The sequence below is a fragment of the Urocitellus parryii genome, chromosome 4, assembly GCF_045843805.1.
Source record: "Urocitellus parryii isolate mUroPar1 chromosome 4, mUroPar1.hap1, whole genome shotgun sequence".
Lineage (NCBI taxonomy): Eukaryota > Metazoa > Chordata > Mammalia > Rodentia > Sciuridae > Urocitellus > Urocitellus parryii.
The window spans coordinates 198622053-198641951 of record NC_135534.1 but is presented as its reverse complement, the minus strand read 5'-3'; the positions used below and the strand labels follow the sequence as shown (position 1 = coordinate 198641951).

At 51.4% G+C, this 19899-nt stretch overlaps 1 protein-coding gene across 9 annotated transcripts in view; it reads right to left on the bottom strand.

Moving 5' to 3' along the window:
• Nucleotides 1-19899, bottom strand: part of Dab2ip (DAB2 interacting protein) — a 184099-nt gene that overhangs the window by 39528 nt on the left and 124672 nt on the right. Inside the window, exon 1 of one of the 9 annotated variants that reach the window (XM_026410374.2) lies at nt 2831-3357. The exons of the other annotated variants lie outside the window; for them this stretch is intronic. Within the exon in view, the coding sequence (XP_026266159.2) occupies nt 2831-3000 (170 nt within the window). The 5' untranslated portion in view covers nt 3001-3357. Of the gene's footprint in view, nt 1-2830; nt 3358-19899 lie in introns of those variants that run through there. 9 annotated transcript variants of the gene reach the window in all.

Here is a 19899-nt window from a genome sequence, read left to right as displayed (position 1 = left end):
CAAGATACTTTCCATACTCTCCCCCAAGCCAGCAAAGCCATGGGTAAGGTAAAAGTCCTGCCCACCAAAATATTCTATAAAGACTTCAAACTTCTCTCAAAGCCAAATACAAGTTTTCTAGAAATCGGCCACTATTGTAAAGAAGTCTACCTCTGCTCTAAGAAAGATGCTTGGAGTAACCCCAGCTTCAGGCATTCTGGTTTAGGGGCCTTGGACCCCGTAAGAGATTGGAACAAGGAAAGGATATGACAGAGGCTAGATAGGATCAGCAAACTAAGCAGAAGTCAGAAAAAGTGAGACATACACAGGGCAGATAGCCAGTCCTCCAGAGCACGGGGCAGTAACGACTGAGAGAGCTGTTAAACACCATTCTGGGGCCTATGTGGTCCTCCTGAACCAGTAACTCTGGGGATTCTGCAAGAATTGTGGTGCAGGTCCACGGGATGAGCCACAGCCCAGCCCGCAGCCAACCCTGCTCCCTGGTTCCACCCGGTTGCCTCCTCCTCACTGCCTTTTTCTTTTCAACACACCTGTGTGTTCGGATCCCAATGGTTCTCGCCAGGTCACCAAAGGCCTTTATGGTGCCAAAGCCAACTTAAGAGATAGCTGGCTGCTCCCCCCTGAAACCCAGACTGTTGCATTCTGGACTCCTCCCTCCTCACAGGCCACCGCTCCCTTCCCTCCTTTTCCCCGGGTGTTGGGGATCCTTGGTGCTCTCATTTTGGAGACACTCTTCTCAGCAAAACACATTCCTCTGGTGATGTCATCCACTCCTGGGGCTTTAAATATCTCCAGTGTGCTCACGACTCATATTTACATCTCTAGCCCTTCTCTCTGAGCTCCAGACTCTTATCTAAATGCTGGCCTGACATCTTTTGGGTGCCTGAAATGTCCCACCTGGAGCCTGTCTCAGAGGGAAGCCAGGAGTCTCCAGACAAGCATCTTCCCCTTCCCCGCATTCACAATGCAATCCATCAGCATATTCTTCTGCCACTCTCTGAATCTCCTCACCCCTGGTACACACTGAGCCTGCCAGCCTTCCCTGACATTAGGCTTCCTCCTTTTACTCTCTGTCAGGTAGTCAAAGGGACCCTTTAGAAATGCAAAGTACATTATTTTACTCTTTCAGCTAAAAACCCTTCAATTACTCCTGACAGCTCCAAATAACCCTGAACCCCCCACAGGTAGAAGTGGCCTGCCCACCCTCTGACCTCATCAGCAACAAGCCCATGAAGTCTCTGCTTCCCTGCCTGGGGACCAGGTACTTAATGCTCCCTGGGCTAGGAGTTCGTGCTCTACCCTGCTCTCCAGATCAGCCGCCTTCTAGCATCTTTTGGAACTCCCTGACTGCTTCCTCCACAATGGGTCCTGCCCCGCCCCCCATTCCTCCCCAGTGAAACACCTGCCTGGTTTCCTTCATAGCACCTTGCTCATGAAGTCAGCAAGTGTAAAGTGCAAACTATGTGCCAGGCACCATGTTGGGCACTGCAGCTACAGGTGCTAAACAAAGCAGACAGAAGTCTCCACCTTACGTTTCCATAGGAGGAGAAGCTCACTCATTCTGGAAATATTTTGTTTCTCCACTTGTTCTCTCCCACCACCAGGTAAGCTCTATGTGGCCAAGGGCTGGGTCTGTTAAAATTTGTATCCTAAGAGAGGGTTCTGCCATGGTGAAAGCTCAGTGAGTGCTTATGAAATGAATATGCCCAAGGACCAGACAGCAAAGGAAACAAAACCAGAAAGACACAAGAAATCAAGAGTCAGCTCTTCACTGCTTCAGGACAGACACCTATTGTTATCCTAGGGCCCCAGGTAAGAAGGAAGGCTTCTGCCATGTCCTCATCTAGTAGCCCCAAGTCCTTTGGGAGGACAGACAGATGCACAAGATTTTCCTGAAACTACTGGAGAAGAGATGGGTGATGCGGCCTAAGCACTTAGGAAGGGCTTCCTGAAGAGGTGAGGTCTGAACAAGGCCAACTCACACCCCCACCCTCCACCCCCTAGAAAAAGAGAAAAACAAATTTGTGTTTTAGGGCTACCATGTTCTTTGCTCTAGCAGGAGACAAGGAAAAAACCCTACTCCAAAAACACTTTACTTTTTATTAGTGTCTGGATCAATAAAAGTTTTAGGAATAAAGCTTCTCTCCCTGCAATACTAACCATGAGAGACAGACTTGGATTATTAAATCTGTCTGGGAGAGGCAGTGGCTGGGAGTTCTGCAGGGCACCCCAGTGCCAGCAACTTTACCTCCATCCACCTTTGTCCTCCTGTGTGCTGGGAGCACCAGCCTCAAGGCGCCTGGACTGAGGGTCCTTCCTGGCTGAGCAGTCTGGGGAATCAAGGCTCTCCTCAAGGACTCCCTTCCCAACCTGCTAGTTCCCTGGGCAGACATCAGGAGCCAGGCCAACTGATGCCCATCTTGCAGGTGCCCCACAGCCTTACCTGCTTTGGCCTACTCTGCTGCACTCTAGGGCTTCTCCACAATCCCAAAGATAGCAGCTCCCCCTACCCAGGGCAGGGCTTGGCTGGGGGGGCGGGGAACAGAGGAGTGAGTCTAATAACCCCACCCCCACCTTCTCTCTTCCTCCCCAGGCTCCAGGGGATCTGCAGGGTGGGGTGAAATCTGAATGCCTCAGGTGTTAACCAGAGCAAGGTACACACCAGTCCAGCAGGTTGGCATCGGGTCCTAGAGCCAAGCCTCCACCAAGGAACAGAAATAGCCCCTCACCCTTCGGCCCCAAACCACCCTCATCAAAGACCTGGGGACCTGCCACCAGGGAGGTCATTTCCCGGGCCCCCTCCCTCCTTCCTGGAGAGCCATGTACAGACCTTGGTGGAGGTAATGTAGACTTCTCCACTGACCTGGGTCTGAGCACCCGAGGTCTGGGAGCCAGATCAGACTTCCGAGGATGGCTGGATCTCCACAGAACAGTCCCTCCAGCCCAGCTCAGGATCTTGCCAAGGTTGTCACTGAGGAGTCCGGGACCACAGAGGCCCATTCCTGAGGGCTGTGCAGGCCCAGGTAGCTCTCACCGCCAGAATATGGGGCCTTGCAGCCAGGGCACTCATCTAAGAAATGAGCCCAGGAAGGCTTCTTACCACAAATCACAGCCAAATCTGTGTCCTCCACGCTAAAATTTCAAAAATGACTTTAAAAAAACAGTGGTGACAACATCTAGAGATTTCCGGTTCTCCAGAGAACAAGTGGAAAATTACAGTCTTCCATACAGGTAACCACAAGGCACAACCTCCACGTCAAAGAAGTACAGAAGGACTCTCCAAAGCAAATAATTGCTTCTAGCCACAGGCAGATCTTTCCAAGACCTTGAGCAGGGAGCAGGCCTAGCACAGAGCTCCACCAGGAAGCTAAGGAGGCTGAGCCCAGAGGTCCCTTCCAGGCACCACCCCAGAGGGCTGGCTCCACCCAGTGTCAGATCCTGCCCCCTGGAGTCACCGTTTTGGTCTTTTGCATGAGCCATTTCCTCAGCTGGCTGGAAGCAAACTGCTTTCTTCTCATTCTGTCTAAAATCAAAGTCCAGTGCTGGGAGTACCCCCCCTTACTAACGGACAACTCCCACTCTCATCCCCATTATCATTCTGCTTCATTTTCTACATAGCACTGATGTGAGGTCATTTTGTTTGTTTCTCCTCTTTTCCCCACCAGGAGAACCTTACTGGCTCCCCCCCCCACCCCACCCCACCCCCCACCCCCCCACCCCCGCAAGCCCAGCACACTTTGAACCAAGGCCTAGTACAAAGTCGGCAGAAGTAGGAGAAGAATGAACAGGATCTTCCTAGTTGGTCTGAACTGTGTTAGAACAAGTTTGGGGGTGAGCCAAGGTAGTAGGCTCGTCCCCCTGGGCCCCTGCCCAGCAGCTCACAGAGCATTCCAGACTTCCATGGAGCGGTGCCACGCCCCAACTCTCTCCAGGCCGGAAGCAACTAGCCCCGCCCCAACCCTAGCAGCCCCAGCAGCCCTTCCCTTTCCAGGCCAGGCAATGGTTGACATTCCGCCTCCGGCTGCCACCAGCTGCAACCGCTTTCTGCTTTCTGCCAGCAACCAGCCACTGCCCTCTAGAGCACACTGAGTGGGAAGAACGTTGAGCCAAGAATGAGGTGGGGCATGGGGGGTTGTGGGGGGGGGGTGGTCTTGGGTCCCTACCTCCAAGCCAGCCTGAGCCCTAACAGTGGGCTGCAGGGCTCCAGCAAGTACTCTGGTTCATGAAGGAGACAAAGACCCACTCCTGAAGGGTCAGGCTCAAACCAGCTCAGCCAGAAGACCCACCAGTGCAAAGACCCTTCCTCCTGGGCATTTCCATTCAAACGTTTTTAAAAGCAACACAAAATGTGATCCAGACAGGCTTATCATGGTCACCAGGACAGAAGGACAAAGGGGATAGAAGGATAAAAAGGGAGCAGAACTCCTGACAAAGGTCCCCTAGCTGGAAGGAGCACAATGGGTCATGGCAGCAGTCCTAGATTCAAGTTCCTTTCCAGGGCTGTTTTCTCTTCTGCTGAAAGCTTATGGCTGGAACAGCAGGGCAGAAGGTGATGGTTATGGGCACAGAGGGAGGAGGTGACCTGATGAGCTGCACAAGCTCAGGAATGTGTCTTGATGCCTAGGGGCAGACAGACACCTAGGACCAATGTCATCCCACCCACTGGCCATTCTGGAGATTCACCCCCAACCCCACCATGCACAGCTCTCACAGCAACACATTCCTCTGGGAAGGGCACACCCAGCCAACGAGATATTTTCCCACAGGGTCACTCTTTCCCATCCCACTAGAGAAGTCAAAGCTCTAGGTTTGCATTTTCTGAGTCTCTACCACCTACAGGATCAAACCTCCTTCTCATACAGCCACCGTGAAGTGGGATGGAACACACCGACTCTAACTGAGGCCAGGGACTGGAGGCTTCTGCTAGAGTGCTGCTCATGGCAGATGATGCCAGGAGCTTATGGAATCGGGGCCTTTGATGGAAACATCTGGCTGTGGGAGGAGGGCCCCCACCTGGCCTTTTCTAGCCATTGAGCTATCACAGGTCCTAGCTCACCATTGCTGAGCTCTCAGGAGGCACCAGACTATGTCAAGCACCTACTGTGTGCAGAGAAGCAGGATCCTAATTGGGGAGGGGCTGATGAAGAGGTCTTACAGTGTGGCCCCAGCAGCAAACCCCAACCTGGAAGGTCCCAGATTTATTCCATCCCCAGCTGGACCCCAGGCTCCCAGCTCATCAGTGATCCTGATCCCAAGTGGCCCAACACCATCCCATCTGTTCATATCTGCATCTTCCCATTCTCCAAAGCCCAGCGGGCACCTCCACCCCCATCCCTGCTCCCCTTAGGACCTGCTGGCCTCATGGGCAGAGGTGCACTCACAGTGTGGTTGCCTGCCTTTTGAGGCAAGGCTGACCTCCCAGCTTTCATCTCAGCTTACCCAGTGTTCTAATAACATTTCCTATCAGGAGAGAAGTGAGGATGTAGTCACTGAGAGGGCTAGAGAAGCCCCTTTGGCTCCAAAGCAATAGAGACACAGGAAAGGAGGAAGCAGGACCTTTGTAACAAGCCTCCTCCAGGGTGCAGGCTTCAAGTCAGGCTTCTCTAACTGATTCCATGATCATGGCAACAAACAGGCATGTCAGACTCTGCGGCCACCTTACACATGAAGTGAAGTCCAGAGACGCTAAGTCACTTGTACAAGTGACCTAACTACATCTGAAAGTAGATGTGCCTCACTCCAGACAACTGTTTGTACCTAGACCTGTCCCTCTTATCTCCCTTCCCAATTCAAACACTCCTTCCTCCTGGAAGCCTTCCTACGTTTCCTCCAGGTAGGAAGTTGACCCACATAGTTCTAATATCTTGTTATAACAGAACAGGACCCTATGACAGTACCTGTTGCCCTGCATGACAGCTGTCACTGGAGGGGGTCAAAGCTAACAAGAAATAGCAGTCTAAAGACAGCTATCCCAAAGTGCGATTTCATACACACCAGCTGTCTGACCTTGAGTTACTTCTTCCATTCCCTCCTGGCCCCAGATGGAGGTCTGCACAACCTCTCACAAGCCAGTATGAGATACACAGTTATCATCCTTGGCTACCCACAGTGGGGGAATCTCAGAGATTGTCCTGTCCAGTCACTCCTATGTGTAGTACCTGCCATGACCCTGGCTATCCATAAACAGGCCCAGAGCCGTGGGCTTCCCTGAGCAGTAACTCCTGCATACCCCAGCACACTCCACCTTTGTTCCACTGCCAGCCAGCCACAGGCCTTCTTTCTGTCCTACCCTTCCCCAGGCACCCCCTGTGCTTTCTCATGGCTTTACCTACCTTAATTCCTCTGGGCTCACCTCCTACCCCTATTTCTAATTTTCATTCACCTTTGAAGGCCCAGTTCAACCACTCCCATCTAGAGGAACCCTTCCCCAAGGTCCTCAGGCACAGGGATGTGCCCAGTCTCTCCGTCTTCCTTCCCAAGCTCCCGGCCTGGGTACAGCTGCCTGCTCTTTAGAGTCCTTCTTGGGGTCTACTCATCTATAGTTCCTCAGGGCCTGAGGCACAAGAGAAGCACATACCCTGCACGACGGTCTCCTCCTACAAGAGAAGCTAAGTCTTAGCTTCTTTCAGATCTGAAGATGTCCTTATCAATTGGACAAGGCCCTCTGGGGGACTCTAGAACTTCCCACCATGGGCTTCCCTTTCCAGGGGTAACAAAATAATAAGCCCCCAAATCGTCAAAGGACACTTCCAGGTGATCCTTACACGCCCCGGGGGGAGAGATAAGCTCCCACCCCAGGAAGGGGAGACCTTCCTTGTGACATTGACTCTCTTCTTTCCAGAGGCTGCAGAGCAAAGCAGGGTTAAGACTGGAGAGGGACCTTGCAAAGGAGTCAGCCCAAGGTCTGCTATTCAAAACCAGGACTTCTGAAGTGACCCCTGCCACACTTAGCTGAAGGAAATAAGCTTGGTATTAGACTGAGGGCCAACAATGGGAAGTAGTTTCACTGCACCCCCAGCTGTGAATTTATGTGAGCACATCCAAGTGTGTATGGCTTTATCATCACAAACAACAAACATGTCCTAGCACCTGCTCTGCCAGGCCCAGTGTGAAGTATTTTACATATATTATCTCCTTTAATCCTCCAAGAGCCATAAGCTTGGTTATCCATACTGCATCTGACTAAAACTGCAGCTGACACACAGAGAGGGTGGGAAAGCTGCCCAAGGTCACACAGAGCTATTTACTGGAGGGGGGGGTGCTGTGAACCAGGAACCCCAATGATCTGACTCCAGGCTGCTTTCCTGGTCCAAGAGAACAGTGCTGCTCACCATTCCAGGGCTTGAGCTGCCTGCTCCCCTTGTTGAGAGCTGTGTGGGTGATTAAGGTACATCATTAGCCTACAGCCCCCAACTTCCTTCATTCCACCTGCTCTGACCCCCCACCCACTGCAAGGCCAGCCAGCCTCCACCCTCTGACCACCTGTACCCACTACCAGCCTAGCTGCACCTGCCATCGGCCAGGTCCCCAGCCAGTGTCTTGTGGTAATGACTTCAGCGGCAGGGAAGGCCGAGGCCTTTTCCCCAAGCAACACTGACACTTGTTGGCTCCCAACATGTAATGTTTCCTTCAAACCATTCAGGGGAGTTAATTTCCACCCATGTGCCACCTTCTCTGAAAAATACACAACAAATTTACTTAAACAAGCAATGAAACATGGGCTCTTCCTCGGTTGTAGCAGGGCCAAGTGCTGGACAACACCCAAAATGCCGCTGTCCCACCACTGGACAACGGAGAGAACAATGAGGGCAGAGCAGTCCATTCCTGGGGGAAGGCCCAGCCCTCTGCAGCAAGAAGATGGAGGAGATTGGCGGGGGGGGGGGGGGGGGGGGCGTGGATAGGCCACCACTCAGTCCCTGCTGCTGCATACAGCCAGATAGAAATTCTGCAACAAGGGGTTGGTATTTACAACCCTTTCCTGGACTCCCCAATCTCCAACCCCTTAGAAGACAGTCTTACTTCAGGAAGGTGGAGAAATGGCCTGTGGATTTGGTTTCCCCCGTGTTTCCCCAGTCTATTCCACACAGGCATCTTGCCCAGTGTGGCCAAGATGGATACTACTGACTTCCTTGCCATGACTTGTGTCAAAAGAGGGAATCATGACCCCCACTCTGCAGATGAGAAAACAGGCCCACCAGGGCAAACATCCAGACCAAGGCCTCATGGTTAGAATGGGAGAGATACAAGGATCCAAACAGGCACACCAGATGCGTGGTTTCTGCTCTTACCAAGTGAGTAGTTTAGTGGAGAGAGGAAGGCACACCAACGTTAGAGCCAAGAAACACTGCACACCACCAGTTGTGGGCCCAGAAGACCGGTTGGTTCCATGTCCAGTGCAGGGTCTGGCCCAATAGGAGGCCTATGACAACTGTGGGAACAACACTTTCAGTTTGGTCTCAGGGAACTGGGAAAGATCTCATGGAGGGATGGATGTCACACGTCCTTCATCTGCGACCACATACGTCTATCCTCCACCAAGCTCTTGCCTAGCATACAATACACTTCTTGCTGCCAGGGGTTAGCCCTGGGCTGGCACTGGCAACCTGCATACTGTTTATAGCAGGGCAGCCCAGTCCTGTGAGGGGTCTCAAGCTATGTCTCACTGACAGACGTGACACGGGTCCTGCCAGAGCTGTTGAGTTCTTTGCTCTAAGTCACACAGCTAGTAGGGCTCTGGTATGTCTGACTTCAGGGTCTGCATCTCCACCTTACCTCTGAGCTTTAGTTTCCTCATCTGCAGAAATTGCTGCTGGAAGTATCTACCCTTCAGAGACTAGTGTTCAACTGGTGTTGGATATTAAATGCCTGAGATCTGAAGCCTGGGTCCTGGAGTTAGTGACCACATGATTCCAGAGCCCAATGACTCTAACACAGAGGCCATCTCCTGGAGCCGGTGGGGAGAACAGGGGAGGGTAACAGGTTTCACTCACTACTCCTCTTTTCCTGAGTCAGGCTTGCTAAAGAGTAACCACCAATATGGAGTTATAATTGGTAAGCTTGGAAGCACAGAGCCCAGCAAAAGACCCGGTGGGTGGTAGTGTTACAGGAGAAACAGCTGAGCACAGCAAATATAGCCGTTGACCCAATTCAGTTCCGTTCTGTCTTCAAGAAAATAACTGAGTTTAAATGAATAGGTTTCCCATGTCCCCTCCAGCCTGGGGAGGGGTAGAAAGGGAAAGGGGGAAACAGGAACTGTTACCCAAGCTCACTGTTGGTTATTTTTGAGTCATGAGGCCTATGAAAGGTTACTTTCTTTCCTTGGTGACCAGAGGTGGGTCTCACCCCACCTCACTGTGTGGTTAGAAGGCAGTGAGGTGGGGTGAGACCCACACAGGATGCTGAGGATGGAGGTTTAAGTCCTGATCTCACCAGCAGCTTTACTGAGTGGCCCAGTCAGTTCCCTCTAGGCCCTAGGCTCCTTACCTGTAGAATGGGATACTACAACCCCCCAACACCACAGCCCAGGGGCATTGGCAGGAGCTGAGCTTCAAAGGTGCTCCAGGGAGGAGAGGAGTCTGGGGTGAACTGCAGAGCCTACAGGAATACAGCCCGTAGGCTGCTGAATTTGTTTTCTCAAGAGAATCCTGAAATTCACATCTTTAGGCAAATGTTTAAAGTGAATGCTTTAGGGATGTTTAAGTGTCAGAAACCAATTTAAAACAAACGAACAACAAAAACTTTCTACCTCATCAAACCAAATGAAACCTGTCTGTGGGCTATACACAAGTCAAGGTGGGCAACCTCAGATTTAATGACAGCATATGCAAATTAATTTACTATACGTTAGTGTCCTGTTTACCACCTATGTTTTTCTTTAGCGGAGAAGCCAGGCCCATCCCTGTGTAGGGGAGGTTGCCTCTCCTTCCCTCAAGGTAGCCTTCTCCAAGACCTTAGGGGAGAATACACAGCTGGACTGCCACCACGCCCATCCTAACTACAGAAAGGAAGGGATATGTCCAGCTCATTTTGCTCTAGAAATTAGGGAGCTTGGGCTCCCCTCCGGACAAATCCCTAACTCCCTCCTAGGGTCTTATCTTCCTCCTCTGAGAGGACCAAATGAGAAGCAAGCTTAGAAACAAAAGATGAAAACATGTGTCAAGTGTTCCCAGAGAAGCAGTGTGCAGAGCAGAAAGAGCCTATGAATTGACACTTCCTGGTGGGCTCTTGGCTGTGTGAGCACAAGAGGTTACCTAACCTCTCTGTACTTGAGTTTCATGCTCCGAAACACAGGAGATAAGAAACTCTGGGACACAGAGCTGTTTTGAGGATTTTTTAAATGAAATGACAACTTCCAAGTGCCTAGTGGAATGCCTGGCACACAGCAAGGGATCAAAACCTGAAAGGCATTATTATTATTGTTGTTGTTATTATCTTCAGTGAAAAGCATGCCAGAGAATTCTGAGAGGATGATTACAATAAAGTAGCACAACCAGGCAAACTTGTTAACAGACGAGGCCACCTATAATTAGCATAATCATTACGTATGCAAATGGTGCAGCTCAGATGCTAGAGAAGGCTGTTCTTTGAAGTATGTTGAAATAACCCCTTCCCCTCACTGCTGGCCTCCCCAAATCTTGTTTACATTATTAATTTCATTAGCAAGCATTTTCTTCATAAAGCAGGACAGAATTCTACACTGGGACACATTTGAGTCAAAGATATTTTAAATCATTTCAGCCGCTGCCCACCCTGTCTGGAGTTGTTTGAGGAGGTTCTGGGCTCCTTTGGCCAGCTCCTTTGGTCTGGGGCTGCCAGTTACTGCCACCAACCACTCTCCAGGTAGCTAGTGCAGGAAACCTCCACCAAGCAGCTCCCCTCTGATTCAAGAAGCTCTGTGGGCAGGGAAGAGTGGGGGCAAGGGGGGTGTTCCTGGCACATAACAGGCCTTGCATTTGAGAAGAGGATCTTAACAGCATTAATATGACCAGCAGTGGCAGGCACATCACAATGCCCACGCTATATCTGAGAAAACCCAGTCTCAAAGAGACTTTAGGAAGTCATTTCCAAAGTCACAAAACTATTAAGCTTCAGAACTGGATTTACACTTGGGACAGTCTTCCAAAGTCAGCTCTTCTGGTCTAACCTGACATGGGCACAATGGAAACCAATCCAAACCTGACCACAGGGCCTGTGCGAACTGAAAAGCATCAGAGACTGACCTGGGTTTGGAGTCAAAGAAGCTGAGGTTCGGGGAGGCCTATATTTTGCCCAAGGTCCCACATCAGGAAGGGGCAGGGAGGGGCCCTAGAAGCCAGGGCCTCACACCTCAGGACTCTGCTTTTGTTTTCAAATATTTTAAAACAATTCAACAGCCAGGCCTGGTGATGCACATCATCTGTTATCCCAGTGACTCAGGTGGCTGAGGCAGGAGGGTTAAAATTTGAGGCAAGCCTGGGCAACTTATAAGACCCTGTGTCAAACAATAAAAAAGGGGTGAGGATGTAACTCAGCATAGAGAGCCCCTAGGTTCAATCCCCAGTAGAGGGACTGGGGATAGGGGGAGGGGGTCAATAACCTTCCTCCATGTTGATGGCTGGATCAGTCCCTTCACAGTCCCTGGATCCTTGCATCCAGCAGAGACCCAGGCAGGCAGAAAATGCTCAAGAAATGTTTGCTGAACTCAACTGTTTTCTTACCAAAATAGACAATGCTGAACAGCTGAGCAGGGGGAAAAAATGCAGGAAAAGACAGTAGGGCTCAGGGACAAGGGGGAGTGCAGAAAGTGGAGAGCCCAGGCACCCCTAGCTTGAGAAGGGTCTTTCAAAGCATTTCTTTATTGGAGGGCTGCCCAAGAGGCAGGCAGGCAGCTGATTCTTTACTGTGAAGGAAAAGGAAACAGAAGTTCTAACGCACACGTCCTCGCCTGCTCCCTACAGGCTCAGAACCTTCATTCCTTCTCTCACCCTGCCTCAGCCCCTACTTTGAGGCTCTTGGAAATGAGTGACTCACCAGGGTAGTTAAGTGGTGGAGACTAGAACCCAATCTTTGCTTCTCCAAACACCAGCACCCTTGCTCCCACCCCTTCACCACAGCCATCCACAGAGAATTCCCTAAGCACAGGCATTCTATCAAGTACCCCTTTTAAAAAGACATCCTCACAAATATGCTGGGCAGTGGGTGCATTTATTGTAGCCATTTTATAGGGATGGAAACTGAAAGTCAGACTGGGTAGGCGACCTGCCCAAGGCCAGACACTGGGGCACTCAATGCAGGAATCAACACCCCTGTCAGCAGCTCTGTTCCAGCTGAGGCCCAGGCAATCCCCCAACAGGAACTAGGTGGGGGTAATGATTGCCCCCCACCATGGCACTGTATCTCTGCCATCTCTCTAATTCCAGGCAAAATTCTAAATAAACCTGGAGAAGGGGATGTACCTTCTTGGGACTGAGCCACCCCCTGGCCTCCTTCAGCTTCCCAAATCCTCCTTTTTTTTTTTTTTTTTTTTGAGACAGAGTCTAAGTTGCCGAGGCTGGCCTTGAACTTGTGATCCTCCTACCTTAGTCTCCCGAGGAGCTGGGATTATAGGCTGGTACCACCAAACCCAGTCTGGCAAAATATTTTTAGGACACCCTAAATCTTCACCACCTCCTATCCCCAAGACCACCAGTATTTCAGGTATGGAGAACAGAGCTCCTGGCAACTGTCTGGGCTCAACTAGCATTGGCATCCATCCCTAAAAGTGCAATACAAGAGAGGGGTCAGGAAGAAGTGGCCTTCCCCTCGAAGATAAGGAGAACCCAGGGCTGGGCCCTCAATTACAAGCTTCCTCCTCCTCCTTGCAGACAGTCTCCCAAAGTAGCTTCGCACATAGCTAAGGAGCTGCTTCTAAACCACTACCTGCCCTAGCCCATCTCCTCTTCAAGCCCTTCATGGCTACTTTCAGAATCAAGCCCCTTCCCTCCTCCTTCCACTACCCTACACTCTGTGTGCCACTCCCCAGGCCAACAACCACTGCTGCCAGTGACACAGGAGCACCTGTCCGCTGCCCAGCCAGCCCTCCTCTCCCCCAGAAACCTTCCACGAGCTTCTTCACCTCACTCCATGGCCCAGCCACAAACTCACAGGAGCTTTCCTTAAACCCTCTTCCTTCTTTGTTTACTCACAGATCTTCTAATGTGGGGTCTATGAACCCACGTCTCTCCAGCCAGCAACAGCTCTTGAGGGCACAGACTGAGTGACTATCCACTGCCCCCAGAAGAGTGTGCACAGCAGACATGCAGCAAACCCTGGCTGCACTTGCTGCACCAGGCTCACAGGGTCAATAAGGCCATATCTAAGGGCGCCTGCTGGAAGAGGAGGGGTAGACCTGACAGTAAGTCCCGGAGCCAGGTCAGGCTAAGGCCACCAACTGGCTCACCCAACTCAGCTCATTAAAGGAATATGGACTGTGCCAGGCCCAATCTTTCCATGAATGCTTGACAATGGCTGGGTCGAGAATCACAGGAGATGAAGTCATTGCTCCCAGAAATAGGCTGATTAAGAAGACGTGACCACAAGGCCAACAACAAGGCTGGACACACTCTCGCTCACTCACTATGTATTCCTCCACCCTGGGAAGCAGCACCAGGCCTGAGCTCCTCTGGGAAAGAGAAATGGTGCCAGGAACCAGAGCCAGCTCTAGGAACCTGAAGGCAGGCAACACAGCTGGTCTCTGGGAGTGGCTGGTACCCAGGGGTGCTCTCAGGGACCATTTTGCATAAGATTCCAGTTCTGACCTGAAGTCCCTAACCTGTCCCAGTTCACCCAGACCCTCAAAGTTTCTTTTCTCACTTCCTCCTTGGCCCCACCCTTCATCTCTGTCCAAGGTGAAACCCCACAAACCTCTCTGTCCCCCCTCACATTCCTATCCTTCCAGGAGGTTGACCAGCTGGGGAGGGGGAACAGCTTCTGATGGCTAAGACAGGGCTGTAGTCCAGAAACCAGGCTTAAATCCTACTGTCCCATTGCAGCTGTGTGACCTTGGGCTAGTCTATTCACCTCAGAGATCAGTTTCTTCATCTGTAAAATGTACATAGCAATGTGCCCATCTCATGGAGTAAGAAGTAATGAACTATATTCATTCACCAACCTTGTGTCCAGCCTTATTCTAGGTACTAAAGACACATGAGGGAACAGAACACACAAGTCCTACTCTAAAGAGGCCCCCCAAGCATGGGAGAAGTACACAGATGCATGTGTAATAAGATCAGGTGGACTCTAGCTGAGCCTGGTGGAGCATAGCAGGAGGACTGCAAGTTCAAGGCCAGCCTGGGCAATCTGGTGAGATCCTGTTTCAAAATAAAAATAAAAAGGGCTGGGGATGCTGGGCATGGTCATGTACACCTGGAATCCCAGTAGCAATGGAGGCTGAAGCAGGAAGATTGCGGGTTCAAAGCCAGCCTCAGGAACTGAGTGAGGCCCTAAGCAACTCAGCAAGACCCTGTCTCTAAAAAAAATATAAGAAGGGTCTGGGGATGTGGCTCAGTGGTCAAGTGCCTCTGGGCTTAATCCCTGATATTCACCCCCACAAAAGAAAGGTGGGGAGCTGGGGATTTAGCTCAGTGGTAGAGGGGTGGAACACTCCTGGGTTCAACCCCAGTACCACAATTTAAAAAAAAAAAAAAGATTAAGTGGACTCAGTGTTCCATCCAGGCTTGAGGTAGGAAGGAAGCTGTCTGGCAGGGAGGTCGGGATTAACACAGGAGTGAAGCGAACAAGCAAGTCCCAGAGACATTTCGGCAGAATATTCCTGGAAGAGGAAACTACAAGGACAAAGATGAGGATGGAACACTGGAGGGGCAGGAGAAAGAAATAAGTGTGGGAAGTGGACACAGGGAGACAACAGCTGCCCACACAGGGTCCCCAGGATGGCAACTGGAATAGAGCTAGAATTAGTGAACACCCTCCCCCAGGAGGGGGGCTTAATTTTTAAAGACTGTTGGAGCCCTGGGAGGAGAATAGATTAGAAAGGGACCAAGAGTAGAAGAAGAAAAAACCAGTGCAGGAGCCAGGTGGGAGAGGATGGTGGAGATGAGGCAGTGTAGGCGGGGCACATGAGCAGTGCCTGGCACAACTCAAACCTCCATAAACCTTCCTTCTTATTGTCCCTGTTGCTATCCATATCCTCATCACCCTGGCCCTGGCCTAGCTCCCCTAGTCCACAAGCTAAGACTTGTGAGCAGGCCCTGGAAAGAGCCCTGGGAGCACACCGTGTTCTTTACCCATTTTACAGATGACAAAGCATGTGGCCCAAGGTCACTTCCAGCAGTGATAGGCAGGATCAGTGCCCAGGTAGGGTCACAGTGCCCTGGGCCAGCCCTCCACCCAGATGGAGCTATCAGGAGACAGGTCATCCTTCTGCCATCCAGGGCCTGATCCTCCACCAGCTGGGTCTTAATTCATTCAGGGCCAGGGAACAAACAACATGGAGTGTCTGACCCTCACAAGCTTCTGAGTTCTTCCCCAAGCAGTTTCCCTCCTTCTGAGGGAGGGGCTGCCAGCTCCATGGGGTAAAGCCAGGGCTGGGAAAGTTTTGGTGAACCTTGGCTTATGACCCTCCTCCCAGAGGCTGCCTCCCAGCCCCCGAAATATTCCCATAGGGCCAAGCTCCACAGCCTGACACAGCTTGCCTTCTGAGCACAGGAAGGAGCCCAGTGAGCCCCAGGCAGAGACCAGTCTCACCAGGGTGGCAGGCACCTCTCCCACCCCAGGCTGGAAGCTTCTCCAGAGCAGACAGAGGCCACAGCTGATTCCTGTCCCCCAGGGCTGAGTACAGGTGAGCAAAACCAGAAATAACCCAATCACAAAGGTCCCCTGAGACAGTCCTGTCTGCACTAGAAACCAAAACAGGCCGCCTACCTGCTCCTCCCTCCCTCTGTGGCCGACTGGGACAACTCCAGGTTTATAGGAAGCTACTAGCAGAAACCATTCCCTCTTCCCTCCCCCAGCACAAACTTGACTTCCTGGAGAGCCTCATGCACCCCACACCTACACAGCTACAGAGCTGAAGGGCAGGAGTGCTGGGAAGGTGGGTGTACAACTATATCCCCCACCTCGGCACCTTCCCTCCCTCTTTCCAGGCCCAGGAGGGAGGGTGGCCTAAGCAATGTGGTCCAAGTACATGGACAGGTTTTTTTTTTTTTTTAGAAGCCCAAAGAAAGGTCCCAACCAACAGTCCACAGCGGTTCCGGGTAGTAGGAGATGCTATGGCGGCATGGTGTGGAAGTTATTTCACGTTTTGCTTTATACAGACTGGAACTTGGTACTCTATGCTGTGATTTTAATTATCTTTACATTAAAAGAAGACTTAAAAGTGAAGGTAAGTCAATGAGAGGGCAACAATAAGGAATTTGAAGTATTGGCTACTATCCCTCCTGAGATCCCTGAGCTCCTGAATGCCAAGTGCTGCCTTACTTCTGCCCAGTCTCACTCAGGCTAGTGAACACCTACCACCCTGGGAAACCAGCCCAAGTCAGGGACACTGAGAAGGGCAGTCACTCCAGAGGCCACCCCAGCCCTCTCTGCCTCCCTTTCCTTCTCAGCTACTACATCTGTACCCCCTGCTGGCTGGCTGGGTCTCTCCAGCTGCCGCAGGCTTCAGTCACCTCTCTGGCTCTGGCATACAGCAGGGACACAATGAAAGTTTCCTAGACAAACCTCCAGTACAGTATAGGTAATCATTTAGGAAAAAACTCAAACACAGATTATAGAGGAGGGAGTGGCAGACAGGGTGGAGAACAGGGGAAAAGGGCAAAGTGATGCCTGCAGGCCTGAACAGGAAGCAGCAGCCAGAGCCCAGCAAAAGCTCTCAAGAAGGCAGGACCCTTACCCTGCAGGGGTGAGGCAGGGAGGGGGAGACTGAGAGGTTCCTATGAAGGCTTTCCCCACAGCCCCTGAAGGAACTGCCCGGCTGGCAGAACAAATGCCAATGGCAGGAGGAGGTCACATACATGCTCTGACACACAGGCTGGAGAGCCCCATTCCATACTGTGTGGTCACACCTTTGCTGAAGGATCAGGATGTATGTGCCACTGGTGTGAGGTGGGGGTGGGGGGTCATTGCTGGGGTTTCTCTTAATTACCATCTTTCCTGAGCTATTGCCTGGCCAAACCCTCTTGTTTATATGACAATGTTGGGCAGAAGCACCTGACTAGGAGCAGCAGACACAACTGGCTCTCAGAGCAGTTCCACATACCAACTTGGACCAGCCCAGCCCTCAGCCAGGTGAGCAGGGCACAGCCCTACAGGTTCTGATGTACCCCCCTTCCCTGTGCTCCAGGCACCTAGCTGTCCTTAAAGTGCTCCCTGGGATTCCATCACCACAGCTCTGTGTGGGGGCTCCCTCCTCAGGAAGGCCTTGCCTACTCCCCTCTGGTCATGTGGGCTTTATCCAACCTTTAGGATAATGAACTCTAACTCAGGAATAGGGCTGTATTGGGTCAACATTCTTGTTTTGTTTAGCCCACACAGCATTTGACATTTTTTAAGTTTTGAATCAATTGCCAACATTTAAAGATGTGAAATTTTCAAATGTCACAAACACAACTTAAGTTCTGCTTCTCTTGTAAACCCAAAGGCCTGCCACCAGAGGTCCAGTGCCTACAGCCCCCTCCTCAGCAACACACAACCCCTCCAGATTGTCAAGGTAGCTGCCACAGATATGAAGTGCCTCAGCCAGAGGATTCTGTCTCATGGGCATAGGCAATATTCACAACACATCAAATTTCCTCCCAGGGTGGTTACACTAAGCTCTGGCACACAGTAGGGACTTGCTTCATGTTTGTGGGATAAAGAATAAATATGCAATGCTTCACCGTGCCCAGGATTCCCTGATTGCTACACCACTTCCTTGCAAGACTCCCAGCAGGGGCAGACTTGTGGATCCCCTAACTTCCTGGGTACCCCTCCCACACTTGGGCATTCCTGCAGCAGCACATATAGGATACTAAGCTGTGGGCTGTGTCCAGATCTCTCGAATCATCATTTGATCTTTGCTTCAAAAGTAAAACCTTTCAATGCCCAGCCAAAGTAAGAGCAGTGAGCCTGGTATCTCCGTGCCTTTTAAAAGAGGTGGCAGGATTCCTGGCCAGCCCAGACAGTGATCCCCAGGACTTTTGTTAAACTGAAAAGGAGAAATTCAGCAGCAAGAACTCACAGAGCCAAGGCCTCCTCCACACTGGCCTGCAGGAAGCCTGCCCCTCTTTGAAGTTGCTAACCAACTCTTCCTTCTTTCTTTCCAGTAAATGAAACCCCACAGGGTTTTCAAGGTCAGAGTCACATTAGTGGGAAGGGTTCTCTTTGTTCTCCAGCCTGGGACTTACCCCCAACACAGACAATTGTCCCTGACAACCAGGTCCTCACAGTAACAGAGGAAGCCTCAACTCCTGCTGGGGCAGAGCTGGAGGAGCAGCCAGGTGCTTCCTGTGGCCCCTCAGGAACACTGTTCCCCAGCTTCCCTGGCAGCTTGGGAGCTCCATCTCAGAAAATGATTGGAAGAAAACAGTCATGAGCCCCCAGAGTGCACCCTTAGCCAGTGGGCAGGGCTCAGAGGATAGGCTTAGTCCCTCACTGGCTGGCTGAGGATGTGACCTCAAGGTATGCGCTGCCTCTCTCTGAGCTTCAGTTTCCTCATTTGGAAGACAGGGAAATAAATACCTGATCCCAGAGAATAAACCTCCTAAAGGAACCTAAAGGAGCTTTGAGAATCATAGAGTACTATGCCAAAGTTGTATGGCATAGTGCATGACATGCAGTAGGTGCTCATTCATGGTACCATTCGTAGTACAAACATTTACTGGATACCTGCACCTGCAAAAGGCTGTGTGCTAGGTGCTGGAGGCCAGGAGAGGAGGTCTGGGCCCTGGTCCATGCCCTTCAATGAGGCCAACTGTTATATCATGAAAACAACAAGAAGAAAGTACCACAATGCTGTGGGAACCAGACAGGGATAGTAGGCATCCCCAGGTGGAGGTGAGAGATGCAGGTCTTTTAAGAACCCCCACCTCTTGGCTTCTGGTCCTCTGGCCACTTCCTAACAGGCCTAGTTAAAGAGCTGCCAGGCTCCGTGAGCAAGACGGTTCACTGAAGGCATCCATGTGCATGTACATCTGGACATGTGGCCAGGGACCTAGCAATGCCATGGCACCTGCATGGGCTAGACCTGTGCCACGACTTTTATGGACATGTTCTTAGCGGCCCCCACTCCTGGCTGGAAAGTGCACCACTGGGCCCACCCCCAAGGGCAAATGCTGACCTGTCTCGAATTGACTGTGACCAACAGCAGATTTGAGAGTCATGCTTCTTGCTATTCACATTCTGCTTCTTCCCCTTATGAGCCTGTGATACTTGGGTCCAGTCACCAACCTCTCTGCACTGCCTTCCTCAGCTCTGAAACAAGCTCCACTCTCAGGCTGTTGTGAATACAAGACAAAGCACCTGGCACAGAGGGAACCTTTCCTTCCACCCAACTTCTACCTCAATCACTAGTACACACAAGTGCCTGGGCCCAAATTCTACCAGGTTCACCTCTCCACCTACTTTGGCTTCTCCTTACCTGCTGCTCCTACCCTTCTGAACTCCTCCCCCTCTCCAATGCTCTGAGCCCTTTCTCACCTCCCACAGCTCTCACATCCCAAGAAGGCAGGAAGCTTCTAGTCCTCTGAGCAAGAAGTACTTGTTCATGGGGTCCCCTCTACCCAAATGTCCTTCTCTTCCTCTTGTAACCCGATGAACTAATCTTCCCTCAAGTCTCCACTATGGTAATTTCTCTGCAAAGCACCCCCTCCATTCCTGAGAGCTGGCCCAATTCCTGCCTATACCCCCTCCCCAGCAGAGAAGTGCAGAGAAGAGTGGGCCAGAGTG